The sequence below is a fragment of the Priapulus caudatus genome, unplaced genomic scaffold (assembly GCF_000485595.1).
Source record: "Priapulus caudatus unplaced genomic scaffold, Priapulus_caudatus-5.0.1 Scaffold244, whole genome shotgun sequence".
NCBI lineage: Eukaryota > Metazoa > Priapulida > Priapulimorpha > Priapulimorphida > Priapulidae > Priapulus > Priapulus caudatus.
In genome coordinates this window covers 160,857-173,925 of record NW_014577305.1, presented here as the reverse complement: position 1 = coordinate 173,925, position 13,069 = coordinate 160,857, and the positions used below count along the sequence as shown (strand labels likewise).

The window sequence follows — 13,069 nt, the reverse complement described above, 5'->3', positions numbered from 1 at the left end:
CCGTGGGTGCTAATAAACGGGTACCCACATGTCTTCAGTTTCGGACACAGGTGTATTCGTTTGACCAATATGCGAAATACGTGTAGTGCCGTCTGCTTTCCATGATTAGTCTGTGGCCGTGGTTAGTCCGCGATCCCCCCATAGTGTTGGCCCCCAACACAGCCTACTTCATTATCACGAGCGTCCGTGATTCGTACGTGGATTCCACGTTCATTACAATCAGAGCTACTGTTACGTATACAGTTACGGTACTGTACTATCGCTAGCATTGCGTACGGCCGAGCGTGCGTGCGAAAATGTCCGGTGCACTATAAATCTGTATCACACCCGTTTCGCCGTATGCGGTTTCGAAACTGTAAACAAGTCAGTCAACTGATTTCTTGTACTGCGGATTTCAATTAGACATTTCTTAGTAACCAGCAGTGATATTGGACAAACTAATACGCGTTTGGCTATAAGGTAATGTACTTATTAATTACACAAGGTGCCAGTTACTCTAGCATAAGTTAAAATTGCATAATCAATGGGCCTATTATGCCTTTAAGTGAACACTGTACAACCCGCTGTGTAGTACAGTGCCAATAGTATATATAATGTGATTTAAGAACAATTCTAACATATTATTCAGATAATGATTATATTAGCTAGGTTGTGTGCATTCGCGAGAATGCATAATTTAAAGCAAGCTGGCAGTTGTTGTGCGATTAGTAGTTGGCATTTATCAGGCCACTGCGAACGTGAGAACTTGAGGATAGTAAAATTATGTGATATTGATCATTAGCCATTGTTTTTACCACTTTCCACTGTACTTTCTAAAGTTCTTATTATTCATTGACCACTGACCGGGTTGATCCAACTGTCCCACCCATTCACAATCTAAATGAAATCTAAAACTCAAAAACTTACAGCAAATAACTTACTTTTTACAGCAAATATTTACAATGTTTTCCTAATAGGACTGTATAAATTTTGCAATAACCACCATTTTTATCAAAACTACTACTCAGTAATTTCCCCCAAAAATGACCAATGCCCAAAATTGGCAAACTGGTTATATTTGTTTAAAAAATCAGGTGTACTAGAAAACACCCTTATCACGCAGGTAGCATCCTGACAAAGCATGTTGACAGTTGTAGGTAAGTACTAAGGCGTTTTTTTTTGCAGCCACGTCGAACCCGTTCTCTATGACGAGTACAGGCACCAGCCAGACGAATCCGTTTACAGGTTTCGGCTCGCCACCCGGGGCGGCCGCCGGCGGATTCCATGCGGCAGCGCCACAATCGGCGGGCGGAGCGCCGCAACATTCAGGGACCGGATTTGCGCAGTTCGCGCCGGCGGGGCAGCCGGCCACTGGCTTCGCGCAGAGTGTAAGCATCCTTACTGAGCATGCATGGGTATCGTGATCGCTGGGGCGTGTGTGTGATGGGCGGGGGAGGGGGGGGGGTCAATGATGGTATAGTGGATCGCTTATTACTCTATTTGTGACTGAACGGTTTGGGGCTAAGGTGTTAATAAGTTTTTAAGGTTGGTGTTTCCTTGAGCTGCGATGATACATAGGTGCCTCATCCCAATTTACATAGGTGCCTCATCCCAATAGACATAGGTGCCTCATCCCAATTTACATGTCCCCATTATCCCCATTTTCATTTATGTAAATAAAACATGAATAAAACAAATAAATAATTTATGTATTGTCATGTGTGTTGGATATGGAAGCAATGAAGCTTCGAGTCCAACTTTGATCCCTGCTGTTGTGCCCTTGAGCAAGGAACTTTGTCCTGATTTGCTTCAGTCGACATCTGTGAGGGAAAGGTGTGACTAGAATGAATGATTTAACTATATTGTTTTGTGTTGTTGGGCTAGGTAAGTTTCACGTCTCGGATTCTTGGATTTCATTTCAAATTTAGGATTTGCAAACTTGCACAGTGGCCGATCGTACTCACACTAAATGTGTCGGTTCGAGTCGTGAAATTTACTGTAACGATTTTTTTTAACCGTTCTCTTTCAGGCACAAGGTGGATTCAGTTCGGGTGCAAATCAAGGATTTGCAGGTATGCAAAATGGTGTAGCGTTTGGCTCTCAGGCTTACGCCCCACAGCAGTGGGGAGCATCAGTGACTAGCAGCTGGGGTGCAGCACCCCAGGCTCCTTCCCAGAGCTTTACACAGCCAGGCATGCCAGCTGGTGGTGGACAGTTTAATGCATTCCAAGGTTAGTTTACTGACATGCTTTGTAGTTGATTTCATGTAAACTTTTTCTTTTCGTTTAACCCATTTAGAGAATCTGTCTAGTGGGTTTTCCGCTGTCTTTTGTCAATACCCTTTGCATGGATAGATGCCTTAACTTAGATGCATAGGGGCATGGATTTCTATAATAAGTAGTAACCAAGGTGGTGTGGTCCTAGTTGTAACCAATTTGAATAGGTATTACCTTCGTTTGTCACGACGTTTTGCAAGCATACTGTGTAATGTTGTACATGTAATAATGCACTCTCTAATTGTTTTATGCCAGTCATTACTGCACAAGGTTTGTTTGTTTGTTAAAGCTGCAGTGTATGTCTATGTACTCTTGATACTTGGTGTCTATAGTTTCTAAACGTCTTTATCATTTTATAAACAATGTAAACAATTATGCGCACAGTGTACGCGCGCGTGTGTATGATGCGTGCATGGGACGCACACAGTGTACTATTTGAAAGTCCTGAACATTGCTCCATTGGCGCCGACATTTTAAAATCACATGCCCGATTCCTGCGCTTTCATTGGTCGGTAAATATTTGTGGCTGAGCCAGATAGCCTGGCCACGTGAAGCCAGAAATATCAAACACGCTAGATATCCGTCTCACAGCCTCGTGAGGCCAAAAATCTTGTAGAATTTAGTTACCAGCACACGGTGAGCTATCTGCTGAGCCAACGGCCTCACGCGTCAGCTCAGCAGATAGCTCGCCATGTGCGGAGGGCTTTAGTGAAACGCGCTCGTGATCGATCGCGCCCCGTTCTCCCATCAAAGGCACCGCTGCCGCGCTCATAGAAAAACGCCTGGCAGTCGCCGCGTCGCATTATTCTTGTAATCTGCTATATTTTGCAATTCCTTTGGAACAAACATGAGCGAGAGTAGGAGTGTCGTACGGCTAGAACCAGTCTGAAGTAATGAAGTATGTACAAATAAAACAGCACAGACTATCTACTAGGCATATAGAATAGGTGCTGGAGATACGCGAATATAGCGTGAATGGTGTCGATCGACAGAGATGAATTTATAAAGCTATGTAATGACAAGGAAGTGAAATAAAATTGATGTGATAAAAATGGCTAAAAAAAGCCGGTACACCACTACACCACACAAAGTGCCGCGGTACGTACCGGTACAGGTCACGTACTGCGGTATACCGGTATACCGGTAATACCGCGCACCTCTACACAAGCATGATGAAAATGTCATTGTTGTCCATTCTAGTATTAAAAAAATATAATATATTGAAATTTCAATTACATTTTATACATTTAATACATTTAAATATGATAAATATAGAGACTGCTAGGTATGTTGTATTACTTGGTTATTGTTCAAATGCCCTTGTCCAAACATCGTGTTTTGTTCAAAATCGATGATAGTTTGAATACTGAGTCCTAACAATTAAATGCCTAATAATCTTTTGCTGCTAATTAGGGTCCTTATTGTCAAAGAGAGAAAATTTATAAAAGAAATGGACGAAAGTAAATATGTTTCCAGTGAATAAAATAATGTTACTACGTGTCCTGAGGTACTTCTCTGTTAAGTGCTAGCATTGAATTACATGTATATGCCATATTTGCTTAGCCACAGGGGGATTTGGAAACGTAGCTCCACAGCAATCTCAGCAGTTTGCAGGCTGGGGACAACAACCTACAGTCACAGCGAATCCTTTCATGGTGAGCATTCGATAACTGCATGTAACTATTCGGCATTGCTTCTTTTCTCATCGGTTGTAATATTCATGTATAACAATCATTGTAAGATTCATGCATGTCCTCATTTACAGGTTAAACTCGCGTTGAGAAGTAGTAGGTCAAATCATTGCTGCTTGCACTTTCACTCAGGAAATAAATAAAAAATAAAAAATAATTCACTCAAGATATGAACCTTAACATTCACAGTTGATGTTGAATTTATTAACATGCATGAAATACAGTTCTCAAATGTTTCCTTTTAAAATGATTGGTGCAACTCTTAAATTTGCACACAAAAATATATTAGGAAACTTGGAATTGCCTTCTCTGTCACTTCGTTGGCAAACAATCTATCAATCCTTGGATGTCTGCCAGCTTGGCGTACATAATGCTTAAAGATTTTTAGCTCACCTTGACATCGTCAAGCAGAGCTATTGCCATGGGTTGTCGTCCGTCTGTCCGTCAACATTTGGTTTCGGTCAACGATAACTCAGGAACCGTTTGACCCACATGTTTGAAATTGGGTATAGTTGTTACTGCTATGCTCCCATATTGAACGTCCTATTTTGGAGCACGCCAGTCGACATACTTTCGAGCCACGGCAATTTTTTGGCAAAAATGGGAATTGTCATTAGTCAGTTCAGGTTCAACGGATTTTGCTCATTTTTGGTATGTGAATGAATAAGGGCTAGGGGTTTTGATTTAAAAAAAAAATTATGCAAATTATGTAGGGTTTGGCAATTATATAGCATATATATATAGACACGCAGATATTAAACAGTCTGTGGTGTCACCGTGTCACACTCGTCTGGTTCGTTTTACAAGATTTCATTGACAATATCTTTAATGCAAAATTCCTGCTATGAACATATTATGATTTATACTATTATTATTATATTATTATGATATAATGATTTATGCTAAGAAACATCAAAGCGGGTATAGCGCCATCTACCGTCACAAATTGTGATTCATTTTGGTTTATAAATTATTTATAATTTATATATAATATTATTTATTATTTTCACATAAAAAATTACACATATAATTATCAAGATTATATAATGGGAGTTCTCCCATATATACTCTTCGTTTCTATAATGTACGTCGATGGTTGCTCAATTAAAACTGACTTCTTCTCACTCACTCATTTGTGTCCTTTTTTGTGGTGAGCTACAGTGTCATTGACACTTTCATTTAAGCATTTCAGATTTACCCAATAGGGAAGTTGCTTTTATTGTGGGCAAATTTGGCTCGCGGGTATTCATGGCTCTTTCGTGTTCCAGTAGTTTATCACAACTGTGAATCTATCGCATGTCTTTTACTGTTACAGGCGGCCCCCGGAGCAAACAAGAGCAATCCATTTCTCTGATCCCGATGGGAGATCGCTTCCATACATGACAAATAGATGATATGCGAAGACGCGAACATGCAGGGATGAGCAAGCGCTGCCATCTATGGGACAGATCTTGCAAGCCTGCATTGCCGTGACCGGTGTTATGTCAGTGAGGGTGTTACGAGAGATGCATTTCATAGAGGCAATGCAGTAAAGTTTTCATAATTATCTTACATCAATATTCAAAGTTGCATCGTTTACTATTCACACAGTCCCAGGAAAACAGAATCCCCTAGTTTTCTATCAAAAGTAACGTTTCTTCTCTAGTTATATACTAATTTTTAATGGTTTCACTTTTTTTAATACACAGCTGATTAGTTTTCTTCATGATATATTTTTAAATCTCTTTATCTGTTTGAGCCGATTTCAAGCTTTAATACTAGGGGTGACTTGTAAACTTTGTTGCATGTTTGCATAATTTTCTAGTGTAACAATCGCTAAACTAATTAAGTGAAATGCATTCACATCTAATTATAACAGCTGAGTGACTATAAACCACATAACGAGTCATGCTAATATACGTTGCATCGGTGTGGTTTGGTGGCAACGGGGAATGAAGTCATTGTAATGTGCCACTAACATTCGATAGTCAATGAACAAGCATTGTAAGTCTGGTTGACTTTATTAATAGCCTGGACTTGATGTGTAGAGTTGGGAGTGTGGCTGGTAGCGGTGGTCAGTCCCAATGATAACTGGTGCTCGCCCAGAGTGTATGTCCAAACATTATTTAGCAGTGTTTATGGAGCACCCCTTTATTGTGATATCCAAGGAGACTTTTCCGGCAATTAAAATGCCGTGCTAGTTGAATTATGAGCAAATGTGTGTTACATGCAGAGTTGATGGCGTTTCTAATTCAGTATTAGTGTAGAAGCTTCATGTTTAAGAGTGTAGAAAATTATTACTTTACCATATGTTTTTTCTTCGGCCGAATAACGGAACCGGTTTAGATGATCCCAGATGTGTAATATTTTCGTGAGGTGTGACAGATGGGTGTATTTATGGTGGTTGCAGAAATGGCTTTATACATTTTATTGTGCGGCACCTTCCAAATGCTTCCATGCGTATTTTGTCCAGTTTGTTTGCTACCACAAAGACAGAATCTGCCAGAAATTTCGAATATTATTCATGATTACATATTATGCAAGTGATAACGATAATGCTTTCGTGATCGACGCAAGATTTTCATAATGCTGTTATCATTCTGTCTGTGTGGTATTATGTAGGTTATCTTGATCTACTCTTATTCCGTTTTAATATATGAAGCTCTTTCCGAGTGTGCGTGCCCCAGTCACGTGTATGTTTACATTCTGCCGTAGCATTTTTTTCATATTTCTATTCGTATAATTTTTTCTTCTCTGCCTATTATGTGTATACATTGTTTTCCAGTGTAATTATTAAGAGCAGATCCGGAAGTCGTGCGAGTGCAGGCAGTATAACTGCTCGCGTGCACGTGTATCCAAGTGCGTCCTTCCATGTACAGTCAAACCTGTGTCAGCGGACACCTCTATAGAACGGACACGTGTCTATAGAGGACACACCTAGGTTTCGCTTAAGTGACGCTTGCATAGAAGGTTGACTGCATTACATTACTCACTGGCAGGCTTCGTCTATGCACATTTTTTAGCGTTTCTTGCATACATGAATAGATATCTCGGCTACTCTGGAACCTCATCGATGCGTGGCAAGTACACGGATATTAAATACCATTCTCCGAGTTCTCTTCTTTTCCTGAAAGGGTTGTAGACTTTCTGTAGCCGAGTTTTCTAGAATAATGGCAATAACTTTCTCATAGTGTTGCCTTATATTTGTTGTTTTCTCTGTTTTTCCATCGTTATTATTTTGTAGCAAATTATTTTTACCATCACTGCAGTATACAGGGAGTATAGTTACTCAGTATCTTCTGGTGGAATTGTTGACAGAATTTTGATAATGAGACTTAATCCTTTGTGTCATTTTCGATATATACTGGTGTTCCGCTGCTTTTTGTCAAGAATGGTTCGTGGATCTGAATTGATCCTATCTCGTGCTTGTATATTGAGAGGCGATACTAAGCGTATACAATAGCTTTGTTTTGTACGTGTAATAATGTTACCGATAATAAGAAATGTTCACGAGTGATCGTTGAATGCGCATGTATATATTGCTGCTGGTAAAATGAACTAATTATTGCCTCGTGCATTGATGCGATTCTGCTGTTGTTTCTTTTCCTTGTGTTGATATAGTTATGTCCTCGCACCTCGGCTCTATGCCCGGCTCACGGCCTTAGTAAAGGACTAATATTCAATAGCTGGTCGTATAATCATCCATCTTTTATTTCTTTTTTAGAACCGGGTGGCGGCGCCACCGTACAGCGGTAACTATTATTCTACTGAAACCTAATACATTACAGATATAGTTCGGGTTTTCTAACGCGTGTATGACACACACAAGCTACGTGCTACTAATGGTATACAGGTTTTATACACGGGAACCACGTGGAACAGAATAAGTTAACACTGAACACGTTATCGCCGTTTCGTGCTGTAACGCTCATCATTATTCAATATAAGAATTGCATATTGTAGTTGAACGTTCATGATGTGACATACAATCGCTGAGCTGTATATAATAATAAAATATAGGTATTTTATATAAATTTATAATATATATATATTATATATATTATAAAATTTTGCTTCCGATAGATAGCGGGAGGATGCCACCCGTATTTAGAAAATAACTTGGCTAGGTTGCGCGCATGTGTTTACGTGTTGCGTTTGAGTGTGTAAGTTACACAACACCTGGTCCTGCATGTGTCTGAAGCGCAGCTGAAAGCGTTCAACAACTCAAAAGACCCAAACCAAAAAAAATATATATTCAAACACAAAATATTCAAACTGATTTGACAATTAACGTTGCGTTAGTTATTCCGGTTAAACATAGATGGCGCCACACACGGTCCACTCTGTATAATGGAGACTTGTTTATATTGTGTTCGACAATGTTTTGGAGCAGGACGGTATAATTCTGGCCATACACGCTTAAAAGAACCTCCTTCTGTTGTGTTAGATACTAGTTATATGGGTAAATATAATCAAATAAGTCACTGGTTGTCTCAGTGTCTGGCAGAGAGTGTATTAATGTTTATTATCTGTCCCCATCAAGGGACAAGAATATAATCAACGCTGTGGCTATATGCCCGGCAGCCGTCAGATATACGCCGGCTGCCGGGCATATAGCCACTGTGTATAATCAACCAGGAAAATTAGTCACGTTTTATTAACCCGTGGTTTCACTGGTTACCTTACTGAGAGACTCTTGGCAAGGCGTTGTGATCACACACGCATGCACTTGGAACGTTTCATTAATAAAATGATGGTAAATAAACACGAAATGTATTTACTACCAAAGTCTTAATGTTGGTGATTATTACTGGCAATTGCCTGCAAATGTCGTTCAAATACTCCTCTTCAACACACAAGTACCTAGCTCTAGTAGTAGTACTATAGCCCGCGTACATTGACTGCCGCAGGGCTATAGAACATTTTCAGCTAGATTTCGCTGCTGCAACAGTTCCCAAAGTTCCCACAAAAAATAGCTTTACAAAACGCAAAATGGTCGGGCTTTTTAACACATCTATCTACGTGGACATCTCACCTATCTTTTTGAACACTTTCCACAACTTTACACCATGTATTTATGCCTTTAATAGCTTTATTTCTCACAAGTCGGCACTACTGGCTGTACAGTTTGAAATATTGTGGCGTGCGAACGCGTGACGTCACCGGATATGTAGGCAAAACACATGGCAGCTATGGTGTATGTGTGTACAATACCGGTGAGGCGGTGACGTCACGCGTTTGCACGCCACAATATTTCAAACTGTACAGCCAGTAGTGCTGACTTGTGAGGAATAAAGCTATTAAAGGCATAAATACATGGTGTAAAGTTGTGGAAAGTGTTCAAAAATATAGGTGAGATGTCCACGTAGATAGATAAGTGTTAAAAAGCCCGATCATTTTGCGTTTTGTAAAGCGATTTTTTGTGGGAACTTTGGGAACTGTTGCAGCAGCGAAATCTAGCTGAAAATGTTCTATAGCCCTGCGGCAGTCAATGTACGCGGGCTATAGTACTAGAGCTAAAAAGTACCCTGCACGCACGCCGTTGTGCATAACCAATAAAAATACAGAGCAGGTAGGAAAGTGTAATTGCAAAATTCGCTCGACGCTCACTTCGTTTCACACTATCACAGCAAAAACACACAACCAATCGCCTCTATTTTGGTATCTATGCATAGCTAAATGTTCACTTGTTCAAATTATAACTCTGCCATCTGGTAATACCTACTTCAATCAGAGAGATCTCGTAAATTCCTGCAGAAAACTCACACTTTGCCAAAATATAGAAGGAAGGGCCTGTTTATCATCTGAAACTCCCTAACCAGGCTACTTGATTGTTTTGTCTAATGAATTTTGTCGTGTGTGTGACGTCATTCCCATGCGCATTATGCTAGCTTGGCTTAGTGAGCCTCAAAATGAAGCTCGGAGGCAGGCATCAGCTCACCCCGACACGCAATGTGGTGCCATTATTTGGGTATAAACAGGTACTTCCTTCCATTTACGTCTTGGCCGAGTGGTAGTTTTCTGCAGGAATTTATGAGATATTTCTTTAGGTAAATAACAACGAATGTTTATTTACTCCAAGCTCTTATGTTTTTTACTTCTCTTTTGCCTTTATTACTGACAATTTCCTCGTGAATGACGTTTCAAATGCTTTCTCTGCACACACTAGTACACCGACGAACACCTGCTGTGCACAAACAATAAAAATATAGAGCTTGGGCACATTAAAAGTCGTTATTTGCCTCACCGACCAGCTGAAAAGTTTTGGATAGGTAGGCTTAATTTTTTTTTGAGGGGGTCTTTTTGTTATACAATTCATCATGGGTGTTCCTCCATATCGGGTTTGCTTGTGTTAGAGTACCTTTTATTTGATGTTTTGTTTTTCTTGCGTTACATATTTATTTTCATTGTATTGCCTTACAGATTCTATATAATGTACATTGATACAATTTTGTAAAAACAAAAAGAATGAGAATGATCAATACATATTGCCGATCAGAACGACAGCGCTCACCTGAACGGCAGGCTGTCTGCGATGCCTAAAACCTCACTGGCAACGAGATGAGAGCACCCTCCTCACCGCTGTTCGCGCTCATGAGCATATATTCTAGAGATACTACTTGAATACAGCATCTAAATCTATGATAGCTAGCTCTTGCCTATACGGTAGTACATGTATAAGATACAGCTGTGTAACTTTAATGACTTTCGCTATATTAATCATGTTATTCATGGATATGCTGTCGAGCTGGCGGGGGTAGTGGTGGTGGTGGGGGCTGAGAGTGGGGAGAGGGGGCTCTAATTTAGGCAAAAGCAGTTGCCGCGAGATGCGCGCTTTGCAAGTGTCATCAATATCAAAGATGACATCACCTTCGCTGCGTGATAACCTACTCCCATGTTGCTGAAATCCAGTTATATTCAGGGCAGTGCCGAGAATTTCGCCTCAGCTGTGAGTTAACACATTGCCAGGGCCGGTTTCACGAAGCGTACTTAAGTATTGAATCTGATTAAATCCATCATGATTAACTTTCGTACTTAAATTAAAGTGGACTGTTTCACGAAGCTGTAATTGACTTTAATCATTGATTAGTTAATCACAATATTTAATGTCTACTCAGGGGCATGATTAATCCATAAATCTATAATTAGTTGCGTAGTACTAGAACTTAGAAGTAGTTTTAGATACTTAAGTACTATTAGGTATGCTTGCAGATTTTTCAAATTGGAAATTTTACTTCATTTTTCCCATAGAATTTAATTATTAAGGATTGAGTCGGGCCTCTATGGGCAAAGGCAGCTTCACTCCTTTGGTAACAGTCAACAAAATCTTTTTACCCTCCTCTTGGGGGTCAAGGATTTTATCGAGCACTTTACTTTTCCGACATGTCAGCAGAAGGACATCTTTTCATGTCCTTTCATAAAGCCATAAATGTACTACTTCAATCATTATAGTTTACAATTAATTTCCTTTTCAGGTACCGAACTTGAAAGCGATTTTGTTAGTTTGGGTTTTTTTCGTATTCGCTCCGCCATATTAGAATACCGTGTATTTGTTTTAGACTGGTACATCGCTCGCCACCTCGATGACCCGATTCCATCTGAGTAACTAACGAAAGGCGCTGAAAACTGGCGCGGTACCGCAGTTCTTTCATGTTGAAGCGGTAATGTTTATGTGATATAGTTAATACAAAGGTTTTTTGTACTTAAATCGCTTTCGTGAAACAGATATTTGAGTATGATTAACTAATTCATAATTACGGGAAGTGGTAGCTCTCGATTAGTGTATCTTAGGATCCTCCTTTAAGTTTAGTTACGGCTTCGTGAAACCGGACCCCTGCGATTGCAGTTGTTGCCAGGCAATAATTTATGATTTAGAAATCAGTGCCAGTTCACCCCCAGTGGCATAGCGTAATGGGCTGCCCCAATGCTTTTGTGCAGACCATCCTACCCACGAAGCATTAGGGTTCATTGCCAAGTTGTATGCTAATACAGCGGTTGCTACTCCTTACGGAGGGTGCTTAAAATACACTGGCTATTAGACAAATAATAATGATTTAAGAGGATGCGTAACCATTGACTTCAACGAAACATTTTAGCCTTTGCAATGGTGAACTTTGTATGCAACTGTAGCCTACTCCACAATAGCAAAGCAGTTCAGTCCTTTTGTTAACAGTCAACAAATCAGATGTTTAACCCTCCTTCTGGGGTAAAATGGTTATCCGAAACTTACTCTTTCGCATTGCTAGCTAGAAAGTACATTTTGCTTCGGCTCCCTTTTCATCAAAGCTAAAAAATGTAGGTCACGCGTGCAAACAAAAAGTTTTTCAATCGTCTCCGTAGGACTCATGTGTCCTTCAGCAAATGTTCTAAAAATCTAGCTGTGCCCCATTGACCTTTTGACCGTGTGATCCTCCAATATTCGGCACAGTGTGGCTTTTCTCATGATGCTTATTACACCGACTATCACAAGCTAGTCAAGCCGATTTTGTTTGTGCCACAATTCTGCATTCTGCTTCCCATTACTTAAGTTAGGAGGAGAATGTTCCCCTTCTTTACCTTCTTGAGCCTATTACCTTTGACACTCCCAGCTTCGACATACCCAACTCCGGTTGTTCGGATTACCCCCCTCCCCCCTTCCCACCCCCCACCCCCCTGACCGTCCCGTTTTATCATGGGACGTGCACCGTACTCGTCCAAGACCGTTTTAGAGTTTTGTTGTGGGCCCACACTGTTGTGACGGACAATCATGCGGATTCTACAAGCTGCATCGGACTATGTCAGATGAGCTAAAAATGTTTGAGTCGGCCCCTTTTTGGCGGGTCGGTCGGGTGAGGACAAACAAACATTTTTATTATGACCTTGACGCTCACTTCGTTTCACACTCACAGCACAAATTTACAACCAACAGCCTTCATTTTGGTATCTATGAGTAGCTAAATGTTCACTTGTTTGAATTATAATCTGCAATCTGGCAATGCCTACTTGAACTAGAGACTATCTCATAAATTCCTAGCCATGAACTACCACTCGAGCCAAGCGTAATGGAGAATGTACCTAGTTTATCCCTAAATAAATGGCACACATTGGGTGTAGGGGCGTGAGCTGTCATGCTGCCTCCGAGCTTCATTTTGGGCTCAATTTCGA

At 40.4% G+C, this 13,069-nt stretch overlaps 2 protein-coding genes across 4 annotated transcripts in view; both read left to right on the top strand.

The window, feature by feature from the left end:
• The window catches only part of LOC106807957 (arf-GAP domain and FG repeat-containing protein 1-like), a 9,247-nt gene extending 1,736 nt beyond the window's left edge, over positions 1–7,511 (top strand). Inside the window, exons 4-7 of one of the 3 annotated variants that reach the window (XM_014810484.1) lie at positions 1,165–1,367; positions 2,009–2,051; positions 3,819–3,910; positions 5,262–7,511. In XM_014810484.1, the coding sequence (XP_014665970.1) occupies positions 1,165–1,367; positions 2,009–2,051; positions 3,819–3,910; positions 5,262–5,300 (377 nt within the window). In that variant the 3' untranslated portion in view covers positions 5,301–7,511. Of the gene's footprint in view, positions 1–1,164; positions 1,368–2,008; positions 2,211–3,818; positions 3,911–5,261 lie in introns of all 3 variants that reach the window. The other 2 variants (XM_014810483.1, XM_014810482.1) reach the window with 2 other exon arrangements.
• A 736-nt stretch (positions 7,512–8,247) lies between these two features.
• The window catches only part of LOC106807938 (SPRY domain-containing protein 7-like), an 11,959-nt gene continuing 7,137 nt past the window's right edge, over positions 8,248–13,069 (top strand). Inside the window, exon 1 of the mRNA XM_014810452.1 lies at positions 8,248–8,387. Coding sequence (XP_014665938.1) covers positions 8,276–8,387 — 112 coding nt within the window. The 5' untranslated portion in view covers positions 8,248–8,275. The remainder of the gene's footprint in view (positions 8,388–13,069) is intronic.